At 62.9% G+C, this 15418-nt stretch overlaps 3 protein-coding genes across 3 annotated transcripts; 1 reads left to right on the forward strand and 2 right to left on the reverse strand.

The window, feature by feature from the left end:
* Positions 1-2707: 2707 nt before the first annotated feature.
* On the forward strand, positions 2708-3805 carry EMIHUDRAFT_316306 (hypothetical protein; the record flags this gene model as incomplete). Its single annotated transcript, XM_005770049.1, has 2 exons — positions 2708-2820; positions 2893-3805. The coding sequence occupies 2 exons, from the start codon at positions 2708-2710 to the stop codon at positions 3803-3805; spliced, it is 1026 nt and encodes a 341-aa protein (XP_005770106.1).
* Positions 3806-3988: 183 nt separating this feature from the next.
* On the reverse strand, positions 3989-7143 carry EMIHUDRAFT_118440 (hypothetical protein; the record flags this gene model as incomplete). Its single annotated transcript, XM_005770050.1, has 11 exons — positions 3989-4410; positions 4481-4572; positions 4619-4949; positions 5144-5264; positions 5335-5436; positions 5504-5626; positions 5900-6052; positions 6130-6275; positions 6626-6770; positions 6850-6948; positions 7048-7143. The coding sequence occupies 11 exons, from the start codon at positions 7141-7143 to the stop codon at positions 3989-3991; spliced, it is 1830 nt and encodes a 609-aa protein (XP_005770107.1).
* Positions 7144-13358: 6215 nt separating this feature from the next.
* Positions 13359-14317, reverse strand: EMIHUDRAFT_243819 (hypothetical protein; the record flags this gene model as incomplete). The annotated part of the gene is made up of 2 exons (XM_005770051.1): positions 13359-13543; positions 13810-14317. 2 exons carry the CDS (start codon positions 14315-14317, stop codon positions 13359-13361), a joined length of 693 nt encoding a protein of 230 aa, XP_005770108.1.
* Between the last annotated feature and the right edge of the window lie 1101 nt (positions 14318-15418).

Raw genomic sequence — 15418 nt, forward strand, 5'->3', positions numbered from 1 at the left:
AGGTGGCCCTCCTGGCACGCGATGTACAGCGGCGTGACGCCATTCTCCTCGGCTTGGTTGATCGCCGCGCCAGCCTCGAGAAGCAGCGCGGCGACCTCGAGGTGGCCTTTCTCGCACGCGATGAACAGCGGCGTGGCGCCATTCTGCTTGGCTTGGTTGACCGTCACGCCCGCCTCGAGGAGCAGCCGGGCGATCTCGAGGTGGCTGTTCTGGCACGCAACGTACAGCGGCGTCAAACCGCTAGAATCTGCTTGGTTCACCGCGGCGCCGGCAGCGATCATCAGCCGAACGCAGTCGATCTCGCCAGCCAGGCTCGCAGCGCTCAGCGGCGTGGTGCCGTCCTCATCAGCTTGGTCGACCGCCGCGCCAGCCTCGAGGAGCAGCCGGGCGATCTCGGTATGGCCCTTATCGCACGCAACGTAGAGTGGTGTGGCGCCGTCATCCATGGCCTGGTCGACCGAAGCGCCGGCATCGCGCAGCAGCCGGGCGATATCGAGGTGGCCCATCTGGCACGCGGCGATCAGCGGCGTGAAGCCGCCGTTCATCGCTTGGTTGATCGCCGCGCCGGTCTCGAGGAGCAGCGCGGCGACCTCGAGGTGGCCTTGGTGGCACGCGATGTACAGCGGCGTGGCGCCTTGGGCCTGGGCTTTGTTGACCGCCGCGCTGGCCTCGAGAAGCAGCCGGACGCACTCGAGGCGGCCCTGATAGCACGCGGCGAGCAGCGGCGTAAGGCCGCCAGCCGCGGCTTGGTTGACCGCCGCGTCAGCCTCGAGAAGCAGCCGGGCGATCTCGGGGAAGTCCTCCTGGCACGCGATGAACAGCGGCGTGACGCCTTTCTCATTGGCTTGGTCGACCGCCGCGTTGGCCTTGAGGAGCAGCCGGACGCACTCGAGGTGGCCCTGAGAGCACGCGGCGAGCAGTGGCGTGGCGCCGTTGTTGCGGGCTTGGCTGACCGCCGCGCTGGCCTCGAGAAGCAGCCGGGCGATCTCGGGGGAGCCCTTCTCGCACGCGATGTACAGCGCAGAGCGGCCGCCGCCGTCAGTCGCCCCGACGCTTGCGCCAGCCTCGAGCAGCAGCCGCACCGCCTCGGCCTGCCCGTGGCGCGCGACCCAGGTCAGCAGCGTGTCCTGCCTGTCGGTGTCGTGCCGCGCGTCGAGCGTGCCGCGCGTCCGCTGCCCGGAGAGGAAGGCGCGCAGCGCGGCCAGGTCGCCCACCGCCAGGTCGGGCAGCAGAGTTGGGCTCGCGGCGCCGCTCATGCGCCGGCGAGATTTTTTCTGGTTTGGGTAACAAGAAAACTCAGTGTTGTCCTCCCAACCCTCCCTTGGGTTTTAGGTATATTGTTGGCAAATCAAGACACAGAGCTCACACAGAATCACCTTGGTTTCTCTGTTTTCTTTCTTTCTTTCTTTGGGCACCCTGCCCACAAGGGCGACGGCTAGCGAGCGCCTCTCTCTCCTCTCCTTAAAATCCCTGTGTGGTGGCGGCGTGCCGTGCTCCCATCCCTCCCTGGGCTTGTTTTCTTTCTTTCTTTTCTTTGGGCACCCTGTCGTGTGTGGGGGGGGGGGTGGGGTCTCTCTCGCCGCCTTCCGGCGGCGGTGGTGAGTACACCACTCCAACAGACCCGTACGACGCGCAGGACCTTTGACCGTGCTTGCTTGCCGTCCGCGCGGTCAAGAGTCGCGCGCGCGTGTGCTAGAGCAAATGCCCATCCGCTCTTAGCTCTAGGCGGCCGTGCTGATTCCCGTCCCTCTCGGGTCTGGCACAATGTCTACCGTGCCGGTAGCATGGGGCAGTGACCAGTGTGGGGTGGGGTGCGGTGTGGGGGGGAGGCGTTCTTGACGCGCTCGACTCTCAACTCCGCCTCGCGTGCAAGCATCTGCGCATTGATGCGCTCCATCTGCAAAGCCTGCAGCGCGATGCGCTCCTCCAAGACATTCTTGGTCCCATCATCCGCGAAGGTAGGAACGACGCCGAGAAGTAGCATATGTGCCTCGCAGCGCCGATCGGCAGACGCAGCGCGCCGATCGATCTCGGCAGAACGTCCGCCGCAAAGTATTCTCCGGCAGCTGACCCGCACCTCTCGGTCTCGCGGCGGCCGCTCTCAGACCCTACTTTGGATCGCTCCTCATCGCAAACAAGAAGAGTCGTGATTTCTTGTTGGTGAATAAAAATCTCTCTCGCAAACCCTGTCAGCAGTTCACCCTCGGGTATGTTCGTAAGAGCTACATGCTGGAAATGATGGATGCGGTTGGCGACAAAGCAAAACCGCATGTTCCGGTGACTTTCGTTCCGCCGGTCCCGAATCGCGTCGACTCGTACACACACAATGAGAGGATGGGACGGTGGCGGAACCTAAAGGTAGCCAGGTCCCGATTCCGACCAGGCCATTCGACCAGGTCGAACGAGACGATGAGGATTGGCCAGCCGTGTTGATAGTTAGTTAGGGGTCCCGTACCATGCGGTATGCGGACGGAATCGATCGACCCTATCCAGTGCTCAAGTGCTCAAGTTAGTGGTTCCCCAAGGAACCCTTCGCTGTCGCTCCTCATCCAGTCGACGACGTCTTTGTCTTTAAACAAATATTAAAACTAATAATAAAACATAGCAGAATAATAAAACAATCACGATCGGAATTCGATTTCACGGTGATTTTCGTGAGGACCGATTTCGGGGCCGAAGGGGGAAGAAGCTGAAGAACCTTGCTCCGATGCCTCGCACCACGCGAGCGTCCAGGACGTGGTTCATCAGTGGCTGGCCGGTGACCGTCTCTGCTGGACACGCAGTGCTCCCAGAGGGCATTACCCACCTCCCGGACGGCGCGTTCAAGAGTCGCACCCTTGGGTTGGTTGCCGTCAGCTGCCCGAGCAGCCTAATATCTATCGGAGCCCGCAGCTTTCACGGATGCACCGCGCTCACCTCGATCTCCCTCCCGGCCGGTCTCCAATCGATTGGGTACCGCGCATTTGATGGTTGCTCCTCGCTAACGAACCTCTCCCTGCCCGACGGCCTGACCGCCATTGGTGGCCAGGCATTTCACCGCTGCTCCTCGCTCACCGTCATCAGCCTCCCGCAAAGCCTCGCCTCCGTCGGCGACTGGGCCTTCGAGGATTGCGTCTCACTGGCCTCGGTGACGTTCCCAAGTGGCCTCGCGTGCCTCGGCAACGGGGCCTTCCATAGATGCAGTGGCCTCACTGCCATCGACCTGCCCGCGGGCTTGACCTATCTCGGGCACGATGCATTCCACGGCGCCTCCTCCCTCACTCGAGTTGCCCTCCCCGCCGGTCTCACCTCCCTCAGTCGCTCGGCCTTTGCTAACTGCCGGGCTCTCTCCGCCATTCTCCTACCTGCTGGCCTAACCTCCATCGGCGACTTTGCATTCTCCGGTTGTGTGTCGCTGACAACCGTCGCCCTTCCGGATAGCATCACTTCGATCGGCGAGGGCAGCTTCAACGGCTGCACCTCCCTCGCCCGTGCCACCATGCCCTCCGCCCTCACCTTCATTGGCTTCATCGCTTTCCTCCTCTGCCCCGCCCTCGCCCATATCACGGTGCCGACCACCGCTGAGATCGACGTGCGCGCCTTTCCTCATACGACTGTCGTCCACCGCCTCTCACCCGCGAGCATGCGCGCCCAGCAGCAGCTCTTCTTCCTCTACAAAGCCACGCTGGCCTACAAGCGCTGCCGCCCCGGCCTTCTCGGCTGGCTAGAGCGGGCCCAGATTAGGCTCGGCTCGTACTGTGAGAATGGCGCGGCGCGCAAGCGCGACCTCGCTGAGTTCGAGAGGGACTTCGCCGTTCAGATCTAGTTGTGTGTTGTGTAGCCGTGCCCCTAAATGAACGCCGCCTGCGGTTGTGTGCCGTTTTTCTCCGAGATCTTTTTTTCGAGAGTTGTGCGGACGCGCGGAAAAAGTGAGGGAACCGCGCATGATCCATGAACCGGGATGAGGGATAAGGGGAACCGCCGCGCACATTGGCTGCTCAAACACACGTTACATCATCTCCTGGCGTGTTGCTGAAACGCTGCGCGCGCTCAGGGAAAGGGAAAGGGAGGGAGAAGGTGTGCGCATGGTGAAAGCTTGACCGGATGCTTGGCCGGTGCCCAGCTTCTCGGATCCGCTGTTGCCGAGCGCGGTGCGTAGCCGGACGGCGTCGTACGGCATTAGCAGCATTAGCGCCGATGCGACGACGGCGCCGAAAGAGACCACGTACCCCTGGACATCCCCTCGCGTGAGCCCGACGGCCAGCAAGATACCCCCGAACCCCGCCACCCACATCCCGAGCCGCACGGCGATGAGCGGCGCTGCTCCCTTGGCCAGACTGCCGGCGGCCGCCGCGCGGCGCTGCTCCCCAGGCCAAAAGTGCTCGGCCAGCAGTGTCGTGGGCGAGTCGCGCACCCGGGAGATGGGCTTGCCTACAGGTTGAGAGATCGTCTCACGCGGCCGATCGTGTGACTGCACCTGCCCTTCCGTGGATGCGCTCACCAGTGATCGGGTCGGCCGCGACCCCTTTCGTCTCCGCCTGCTCGGACGCGGCGATGATAGCCTCGTGCACCTCTTTTGAGATGGGGTAGCACCTGATCAGAGGGTGGGCCGTCACGAGCGTATGGTACACCCTGCCACCTCCAGAGGGTTGTGCACCACGCGGCGGCGAGAGCCCAGATGAAGAGCAGCGTCGGCAGGCCTACAATGCGACGCCACTCGAGCGGGTCGGTGCCAGTGGGGCGCGCGCTCATTCTCCGCGCAGCGAGATGCGGAAGGCCGAGCATGAAGATGCGTACCGTCCACAGGACGCCTTCTGAGTCTTGCTGCACGCACGGCGCGAGCCTGTCCGGATCGCCGTATAACGGCGGCGCGTCGAAGCCATCGCTGCACGCGTAGGCAATGTCGCCGGGGCACGACCAGCGAAGGTATGGCGCCTTGCACTTGACGCCGCAGCCACACTCGCAGCCGCCTATCGGGAGTCCGAGCCTCGGGCTGTGGGAGTGCATGGTGAAGCGGCTCTGGTCGTAGCTGCCGTTGTTCTGGAAGCCCCACGCGGACATCAGACATAGCGGAAGGCTTCCGCCGATGATCTCGATGAATTGCTGCAGATTGGTCTGCTCGGTCGCATGGAGACGCTCAGGGCGCAGTGTATTCTCATATCACCATGGTGGGATGGGCTCGCCTCGGCCACGGTGTAGACAGCCTCAGCGCGGCGCCCGGTGTGCATGGCATCGTAGTCGATGCAATCGGCCAACATCGAATCCATCACCATAAACGTGACCACCTGTACAATCACGAAAGGCTTCCAGAGAGTCGTGCCACGCGACGATCAGTCCCAGCATTACGCAAGTGACCGAGCCCATCCCGACCCCGATCCCAATCACGACGACGAGAGCAAAGGGCGCGTCGGCAGGCGGCCAGACGAAGCCGACACCGTAGATGATGACTTCGACCGCCTGTTTACACTTGAGAGCCGCTGTGAGAGCCGCTCTTGACTAGCAGATGCAGGAGGACACCGCCCACCGAATTGGCTAGGAGCACCGGCCTCTTCCCAAAGCGGCGCGCGAGCCACCAAAAGACCGGGGTGGCGGCGAAGGAGAACACGAGGATGATCACGTTGACGAGAAAGAAGAGTGAGGCGTTATCCTGTAGAGGATTCAGCAATATCACAGTGGGTGCCGTCTTTGAGGGAGGGAAGCGAGGAGTCTTTCCTCGCGCTGCATGCCAAAGCGGATGTAGTAGGAGAGCATGTTCGAGGGGAGCAGCGCCGTGAGGGAAAGGGGCACCTGAATCATAATAGCCGAGATGAAGCGGAGGAGAAGCCGACAACCAAGATCTCTGCTCGAGGAGTAGTCGAGGTGCCTTAATCAGGAGGTACTTTAGGTAGGGGCCGTTGCGCAGCGCGCGGTGCGCGGCCACCACAGGCGGGATCGGCGGGTCCTCGTCTATCTCGCCGCCCGTGCCGTCGCCCTTGCCGTCGCCCACGCCGTCGTCCGCCGACTCGTTGCGCTCGTGCACCAGTAACAGGAGGACTGCGAGGGCCGCGCCCGAGAGGGTTGCGATCACGAGGGCCTGCAGTGCACGGATCTGAGAATGTCATGAAATCCTTAGATCCGGCTCGCCCAGGGCTGGACCTAGTCGGCCTGCACTGCGTAAAGGGAGAGCACGTCGTTGGCAAAGTAGCCGGCGAGGAAGAGGCCGCAGCCGTTTGGCACCATATAGCCGACGAAATGGCAGAACACTTTGACGCTGAAGAGTGTGACACGCTCAGAATAGTCTGACGTGAGCTCCATGCCTAATCGCAGTCGTGTTGACGCTGAGGACAATCACACGAGAACACCTTGACACGCGCGCTCTCCCGCCGAGGGCATCATAAGGAATCATGGTGCAGGTCCACGTGAAGAAGTAGTATCCGAAGTAGAAAATTGTGAACCAAGTGGCGAGCGCGGTGGGAGAGGTCGCGGCCACGCCCTCGCTGTCGCTCCCACCAGACCATGGCGGAAGCGTCCCCGCCTCGATAGCCTCGTCAATGCATGTGGCGAGCGAAACGCACGATGTGATGTTGACGGCGGCGACATCACCACAAGGGACATCGTTGTTCTGTAGAGTGGCGCAGGCACGTGTGAGAGCGGCATCTCACCTCACCGCCGAGGGGAGGGGAGGCACGCGCCTGCGATGCGTGCGCGGCGCGAGCGAACGGCACTGGATAGACGAGGAAGAACATGGAGATCACGCCGAGGGGGAAAGCAAGAGCTACGAAGGGCTTGCGCCGCCCCCAGCGCGTGCGCACCTTTTGCAAGGCGGCGAATCGTCACCTCATGGAAGAGGGTGTGTGTTGAGATTGCTTGACGAGAGGTCGCACGGCTCACGTTATCAGAGGCTGTGCCGACCAAGAATCCGAGCAGAAAGTCGAACGATTTGCAAACTGAAACGATCATCGCCTGCGCCATCACATCCATGCCGAGTGCCTATGAGGTGGGTGAGGTCAGTTAGTTCAGCAGTGTATCACGTGCAGTCAGCAATGTATCATGTGCCTGGGTGTAGACAGACGTCCGGGCCGGACGGACAGTCAGGTCAAAGCCGGATACGGCCGTGCGGAGGAATGAATAAGCAAATGCTGTGCCCTTTGAGAGCTTCTCGTTGTAGCGCACCGCCGGTGCCATCAAAATTTGGAACAGGACGTTTGGAACACTTGGTCGTTGGTGTGTGTGCGGCCCAAGCAGAGTGCGAGGCGAAAACCGCGGCTGTCCGCGACGCAAAGTAAATTCACCCACTCAATTAAAACTCCTGGGCTCTCAATGCCTAGCCCGCCGTTCTGTCAGCCGCGGCCCGCATGTCCAGACAGTGCGGGCCTCGACGCCACACTAGGTCCATTGGGTTGAACCCTGGCTTGTCTCGAAGGTGAGGTATAGAGGGTCACATGGGGAATGCGAACTCGTCATGATGCGCGGCGACGGCGGCGTCGATATCTATCGACGCCGCCGCCCCGCGCTCCAAAACGGTCGCGGCGCATTGCGCACAACTAGGTACGTGCCAACCCGCATGGGCCAGACACCGTCAAAGGTCCCTCTCCACTCCTCCTTGCACCACTGAAGCATATGCAGCTGATGTGAGCAAGGTCGCCTAAGCGGCCCCCCTCGCTGTGGGTTGCCGTAGTTGGACCAATGCCACGCGTTGTGGCGAAGATGGCCTTATGCAGAGCCTGGCCGGGCCGTCTTCGGGCCCGGCCGCCCTAACAGTACGACGCATACGCGCCGCGACCGCTTCAAGTGTCGCCGCCGCCGCAAGGCGGACGGCGCCCGCCGCCCAGCCAACAGTGGCTAGGGCGGGGGAAGGGTGGATTCGAGCCGCCCGCACGCTCGTGCGGTAGGGAGGCTCGTGTAGAGCACGCCGTGCGCAAGCACAGGTGCGCGTTTGAAGCATTCGAGTCGCAGCAGCGAAGGCTGCTGTTTACTGGTTTGTGGCACGCCACGCATCTCGCGCGGTGAGTGCTGAGATACGCCCCGAGCACGATCGCCGGGGCGGCTGCATGACTAAAACGACCCGTGCCGTGGCACAGGTCGAGTAGAGAGGGCCGCACACGCGTCCTTGCGGGCGGCCCGTTGTGAAGGATCGAGCATACCGAAACGAGGTGTGCTCGTGTTGCAAGTGTCGCCGCCGCCGCCGGGGGAAAGGTGAATTCGAGCCGCCCGCACGCTCGTGTGGCCGGGAGGCTCGTGTAGAGCACGCCGTGCGCAAGCACAGGTGCGCGTTTGAAGCATGGAGTCGCAGCAGCGAAGGCTGCTGCTTACTGGTTTGTGGCACGCCACGCGTCTCGCGCGGTGAGTGCTGAGATACGCCCCGAGCACGATCGCCGGGGCGGCTGCATGACTAGAACGACCCGTGCCGTGGCACAGGTCGAGTAGAGAGGGCCGCACACGCGTCCTTGCGGGCGGCCCGTTGTGAAGGATCGAGCGCGCCGAAACGAGGTGTGCTCGTGTTGCAAGTGTCGCCGCCGCCGCAAGGCGGACGGCGCCCACCGCCCAGCCAACAGTGGCTAGGGCGGGGAAAGGTGGATTCGAGCCGCCCGCACGCTCGTGCGGTAGGGAGGCTCGTGTAGAGCACGCCGTGCGCAAGCACAGGTGCGCGTTTGAAGCATTCGAGTCGCAGCAGCGGAGGCTGCTGCTTACTGGTTTGTGGCACGCCACGCGTCTCGCGCGGTGAGTGCTGAGATACGCCCCGAGCACGATCGCCGGGGCGGCTGCATGACTAGAACGACCCGTGCCGTGGCACAGGTCGAGTAGAGAGGGCCGCACACGCGTCCTTGCGGGCGGCCCCCCCGGGCCCGTTGTGAAGGATCGAGCACACCGAAGCGAGGTGTGCTCGTGTTGCAAGTGTCGCCGCCGCCGCAAGGCGGACGGCACCCACCGCCCAGCCAACGGTGGCTAGGGCGGGGGAAGGGTGGATTCGAGCCGCCCGCACGCTCGTGCGGTAGGGAGGCTCGTGTAGAGCACGCCGTGCGCAAGCACAGGTGCGCGTTTGAAGCATTCGAGTCGCAGCAGCGGAGGCTGCTGTTTACTGGTTTGTGGCACGCCACGCGTCTCGCGCGGTGAGTGCTGAGATACGCCCCGAGCACGATCGCCGGGGCGGCTGCATGACTAGAACGACCCGCGCCGTGGCACAGGTCGAGTAGAGAGGGCCGCACACGCGTCCTTGCGGGCGGCCCGTTGTGAAGGATCGAGCACACCGAAGCGAGGTGTGCTCGTGTTGCAAGTGTCGCCGCCGCCGCAAGGCGGACGGCGCCCACCGCCCAGCCAACAGTGGCTAGGGCGGGGAAAGGTGAATTCGAGCCGCCCGCACGCTCGTGCGGTAGGGAGGCTCGTGTAGAGCACGCCGTGCGCAAGCACAGGTGCGCGTTTGAAGCATTCGAGTCGCAGCAGCGAAGGCTGCTGCTTACTGGTTTGTGGCACGCCACGCGTCTCGCGCGGTGAGTGCTGAGATACGCCCCGAGCACGATCGCCGGGGCGGCTGCATGACTAGAACGACCCGTGCCGTGGCACAGGTAGAGTAGAGAGGGCCGCACACGCGTCCTTGCGGGCGGCCCGTTGTGAAGGGTCGAGCGCGCCGAAGCGAGGCGTGCTCGTGTTGCAAGTGTCGCCGCCGCCGCAAGGCGGACGGCGCCCGCCGCCCAGCCAACAGTGGCTAGGGCGGGGGAAGGGTGGATTCGAGCCGCCCGCACGCTCGTGCGGTAGGGAGGCTCGTGTAGAGCACGCCGTGCGCAAGCACAGGTGCGCGTTTGAAGCATTCGAGTCGCAGCAGCGGAGGCTGCTGTTTACTGGTTTGTGGCACGCCACGCGTCTCGCGCGGTGAGTGCTGAGATACGCCCCGAGCACGATCGCCGGGGCGGCTGCATGACTAGAACGACCCGTGCCGTGGCACAGGTCGAGTAGAGAGGGCCGCACACGCGTCCTTGCGGGCGGCCCGTTGTGAAGGATCGAGCATACCGAAACGAGGTGTGCTCGTGTTGCAAGTGTCGCCGCCGCCGCCGGGGGAAAGGTGAATTCGAGCCGCCCGCACGCTCGTGCGGTAGGGAGGCTCGTGTAGAGCACGCCGTGCGCAAGCACAGGTGCGCGTTTGAAGCATTCGAGTCGCAGCAGCGAAGGCTGCTGTTTACTGGTTTGTGGCACGCCACGCGTCTCGCGCGGTGAGTGCTGAGATACGCCCCGAGCACGATCGCCGGGGCGGCTGCATGACTAGAACGACCCGTGCCGTGGCACAGGCCGAGTAGAGAGGGCCGCACACGCGTCCTTGCGGGCGCCCGTTGCGAAGGATCGAGCGCGCCGAAGCGAGGTGTGCTCGTGTTGCAAGTGTCGCCGCCGCCGCAAGGCGGACGGCGCCCACCGCCCAGCCAACAGTGGCTAGGGCGGGGGAAGGGTGGATTCGAGCCGCCCGTACGCGCTCGTGCGGCCGGGGGGCTCGTGTAGAGCACGCCGTGCGCAAGCACAGGTGCGCGTTTGAAGCATTCGAGTCGCAGCAGCGAAGGCTGCTGCTTACTGGTTTGTGGCACGCCACGCGTCTCGCGCGGTGAGTGCTGAGATACGCCCCGAGCACGATCGCCGGGGCGGCTGCATGACTAGAACGACCCGCGCCGTGGCACAGGTAGAGTAGAGAGGGCCGCACACGCGTCCTTGCGGGCGGCCCGTTGTGAAGGATCGAGCGCGCCGAAGCGAGGCGTGCTCGTGTTGCAAGTGTCGCCGCCACCGCTGCACGCGGGCTGGGCTATCGCCTGCAGGATGAGGCTAAAAGAGGCATAGTTCCCCGCGTAGAGCACATAGCAAAAGGACTCCCAATCTAAGCAAAGCCAGTTGCTCCATCCGGATGACGCATCAGAACTGAGAAATTTCCGTTGACAGAGAGCTGCTCGGTGTGACGACGTGTGGTGTCCATCCCAAATGCGCCGCTGGCGCACTGTGGGGCGGGGGGGGAGGTCAAAGCGAGTCGCCCAGGCTCCCTGCTGGGCGGCTCGCGTCGTGTTTGTAACGGTTCGAAGAAGCTCTTTGTTCACGGTTGCACCGTGAACAGGAGATTGGTCGAGGCTATGCACAAGCGATGCGCGTAGACTCCGTGTGGCTCTGGGCTGCAGCCTGTTAGAGAGCCGAGTCGCTTTAATAGCACGGCCGGGCACGGTCGTACCTCGCGTGCCCTCTGTGCGAATTAAAACTCCTGGGCTCTCAATGCCTAGCCCGCCGTTCTGTCAGCCGCGGCCCGCATGTCCAGACAGTGCGGGCCTCGACGCCACACTAGGTCCATTGGGTTGAACCCTGGCTTGTCTCGAAGGTGAGGTATAGAGGGTCACATGGGGAATGCGAACTCGTCATGATGCGCGGCGACGGCGGCGTCGATATCTATCGACGCCGCCGCCCCACTTGTCTTCCTTCTCGGAAAGTTCGCGACCGAGTCTTTAGACTCGCTCGCGCGGCGCGCATTGACATATATTGACTGTGCGCATCCCCATGTCGAGCGCAGCTCGAAGTGCCGGCTGGCCTCTTCTTGAGTGCCCTGACGATTTGTGGTCATCCCGACTACGGAATAACACGTGTTCTGTCGCCCCGTTCCGGAGGAATGCCGACAGGAGTGATTTGTTACTTGTGCAATCCGTGCAGGCACACACCCTCACAGACTGCACTACGCCGCGAGGGTTCTTGCTGACCTCACGCCGTTAAGATAGCTGCGTGCGCTGGCACTCAGACAAGACACAACCAGGACACCCCTCTCCCGGGGGGCCGCTGGCGTCCGGGTCCCCAAACAGCCCGAGGGCCGTGTTGGTGCTTCCACTAGTGCAGTTCGAGTGCAGTGCGCCTCACAGGCTGACACCGCACACCGTCTCGAACTGTCCTCGACGCCGCCAGTGGCGGGCCGACGGCAGGGTAGGGGCCGCAGGCCGTGCTTCGAGGCGCAGGCTCTACTGCTCATTCATGGCTCCGCACTCCGCTCCGCGCGGCGTGTTGAGTATGGCTCACACCAGCAGCCAGACGGCTGCTGGTGGATGCTCGCGCTCCCCTCGCGCCGTCCTTGGCACGAGAGGGCGGGTTGATGCTCAAAAATATATTTTTTCCGTGCAACAAAGAAATACCCGTGTAATCACGCTCATGTACCCCCGAGCTCAAGTTTTGGTGGTCCGATCCGTTGCGTGCCGCCGGCGAGACTCCACGCAGCGAGCAGGCAGCGCCCCACTGGATGATCTCTGCCCTTCAGCGAGTGAGGTGCCTGTTCGCACGACGAGAAGTTGGCAGCGGAGACACATGCACCGCTGAGGCAGCCCAGACAGTGTCAGTGCCTGACGAGTATGAGGCTGGCATAGTGCCTGTCGCAAGCGCTACACTTGAGACCGAGATGGTGGCGCTCCTGGAGGCAAAGGAGGAGTTCCCGACGCCGGCGATCACTGCTGCTATTGACGAGGTGGCAGGCAGCGTTTGGGTCCTCTCACGCCCACCCGAGAATGCCGACGACGCCAGGAAGATGATTGGAGTCAGCCGTATCCATCGCGCTATGCTACGGCACTTGAAGATATCGCCATCCCTTGAGGTTGTTCGTGACGGCATGGAGGTGACATACAAGTGGTCGGTCGGAGAAAAGGTGGTGTTTGAGCAACGCCTCGAAGTTGGCAAGCAGCTTCCATTCACTACATCTCACAAAGATAGCACCATCGAAGCGCGGCTGGTCGCAAAGCAGGGTCGGGTCTTCATCCATACAGACCACTTTCCAAGTCGCAGCGATCTTGCGGCTAGGAAGGTCGCCTACGTCACATTAAACTGGTTCCACGTGAGTGAGGACGGCAGCGAGCTCCTTGTCGACGAACTCACGCACTTAGAGTCTCTCGCGAAACGCAGAGACCCTGGGGCGGCGACGGCGATAGTCACTCGCAGCGTCTTCCGCCGCAAGGAGCTTTCGGACAAGTAGAAGGTGCCGAGCGGGACAACGCTGCTACGGGCGAATCGGGAGCCCAGCACACAGCAGAGAGAGGCCAGAGTGCAGAGTCCAGACACCAGAGAGACGTCCATGCGGCCAGCAGTGAGCAGATAGGAGGCCGCGCAGCGCAGATAGTCGTGCACTGTGCACTGTGCCGATAATTCGCCACACCGGCAAGTCCACACGCACACGTGTGTCGTCGTGTCGTGTGCGGGCATGTGCTTTGTCTTTGGTGACACACGTGCACAGTGTCATTCACATATGAGTTCCTCTTTTGGGGACTTTTCGCTCTCATCACTCACGAACTGTGATCTTCTGGAGACCGGCGCGGGATCAAATCACAAACGAGACGTCAAGCGGGCCGGGAGTCGGGAGACTGTTCGAGAGAGAGACCCGCACGCGCCCCGCGAGACCCCCCCTCCCCCCCGGCTCAGGCGCCTTCCCGGCCGCCGCCGATGCCGAACCTCTGGCAGACGTTCTCCTCCACCCAAGGCGCGAGCGCAAACGCCGCACCGAACCGGAGCGGCACCACCAGCCGCGCCACATTGGCGCCCGCGAAGATGAACGCCAGCACTGCGGCGCGGTCGGCGCCATCGCCAAAGTCGGGCCAGTGACCTGCGGATGGTGACGAGGTCGGCGATACTTGGCCAATCTCGGCCAATCCCTCTCCCCCCCCCCTCTCGCTCGCTCGCTCTCTCTCTCTCTCTCTCTCTCTCTCTCTCTCTCTCTCTCTCTCTCTCTCTCTCTCTCTCTCTCTCTCTCTCTCTCCTCTCTCTCTCTCTCTCTCTCTCTCTCTCTTCTCTCTCTCTCTCTCTCTCTCTTCTCTCTCTCTCTCTCTCTCTCTCTCTCTCTCTCTCTCTCGCTCACTCGCTTGGTCGCACCGTTCAGGTTGTAGAAGGAGGTCGAGGCGACCGGGAAGGCGACTGCCCAGAACGCCAACTCGGTGAGGATGTACGCAATGGTGCCCGCGACGCCGTACTTTTTCACGTCGGCGTACGATACCGACGGAAGCTTGTCCAGCGGCAGCGCGTCGACCACCCAGCCGCCGACGCTGCGCAGCGCTGCACCCACCGCGCCGTCCCCAAAGCCAGCGGCGACGCCGAGGAGACCGCCAACGAGTGACGACGCGAGCAGGTCCAGCGCCAAATTGTCTATCGGCAGAAGCAGCACGCCTGGCGCAAAGAGGCAACCGGCGGTGCCGGTCAGCATGACTGCGGCGACGGCATCCTGCTCCGCCTTGACAGTCGCCGCTCGGTCCTGTGCGCTGGACACAGCATCCTGCCACGTGCGCATGAGTGGAGCGTCGCGGATGCGGAGCGGCGGAGAGCTCAGCGAGAGGCGAGGCGCCAGCGAGTGCTGCAGGAGCGCGGGCGGCGCGGCTAGCAACATTAGGAAAAGCATCTCCCGTGCTCAAGTATTTTTTTGGAAAATCGATTGGTAGATGGGTAACCCCTACCCCCCCATACCCCTCCATCTGGGCGTGTAACGGACGTCTCTAGTTGGCAGCCACCCCCAAACCCCTACCCCCTACCCCAACCCTACCCCCTAAAAAGTACCCCGGCGGCAGGAGGCTGAAATAAAAAAGGTCCGGAAAATCAAGGGTTAGGCGCGCAAGGGCGAACGACCGAACCGATGCAGCGCACCAAGCGAACGCCGTCCGATGTCTGACACCGAACGAACGAACCGCGAGTTCACCGAACCAATTACAGTGGGTTGCGGGCATTAAGAAAACAGGATTATGCGGCACGCCGCCGTTTCTAAGCCTTTCCACAGCCCTCATCCACCCCACGCCGTGGTTTCTTAGCTCCGGCCGGCACTCAGGCCAGAGCCGGCCCCCTAAGGATTTTAGGTAAGAGGTAAGCTGCGGTCCGCGAGCGAGGGCGATGCCAGAGTCTGCCGCCGAGTCGGCTCTCTGGATGACGGGAAGACGCACACACGCCTCCATCTCCACTCCACTCAGAACACCGTAGACTTGGAAAGTGACAAGTGCGCGCGCCGCAGGCGAAGAGAAATTTTGAGCTGGTAGTAGCGGGATCATGACAAGGCCGTACTGGTAAACGGCGACGGAAAGCGTGCAAAGCAGGCCACCGCGGGCTCGGAGATAGGCGTGGAGGAGGGAGACCGACTCTTCCGAAGGCTCGTCAGCATGAGCACCGCCTCCACGGACTCGGCGGAGCAGGGAATCGATCCGGGTCTCAAGCACGTACGTCTTGATGTACGTGTCCATGAAGTAGCCAACGTGCCGTCCCATAGAGCGCGTGGCGAGGTAGATGGCGGAGAAGGTGAGGAGCACACCTGCATAAGGGCCCATCGCCGCGTAGTCCCGGAACGGCTCGGCAATCGCCGCCGCCCCGTGGCGGAACAAGGGGTACCCTCCACTGAGGAGGAGGAGGACGCGGACAGGGGTGTAGTCACAGAGTGCGCGAACCTGATAGCCGACACAGTAGACGAAGACGGCCATCCTGAGGAAGAAGAGGAGCTCAGGTCCCC

The sequence above is a fragment of the Emiliania huxleyi genome, assembly GCF_000372725.1.
Source record: "Emiliania huxleyi CCMP1516 unplaced genomic scaffold EMIHUscaffold_400, whole genome shotgun sequence".
NCBI classification, from domain to species: Eukaryota; Haptophyta; order Isochrysidales; family Noelaerhabdaceae; genus Emiliania; species Emiliania huxleyi.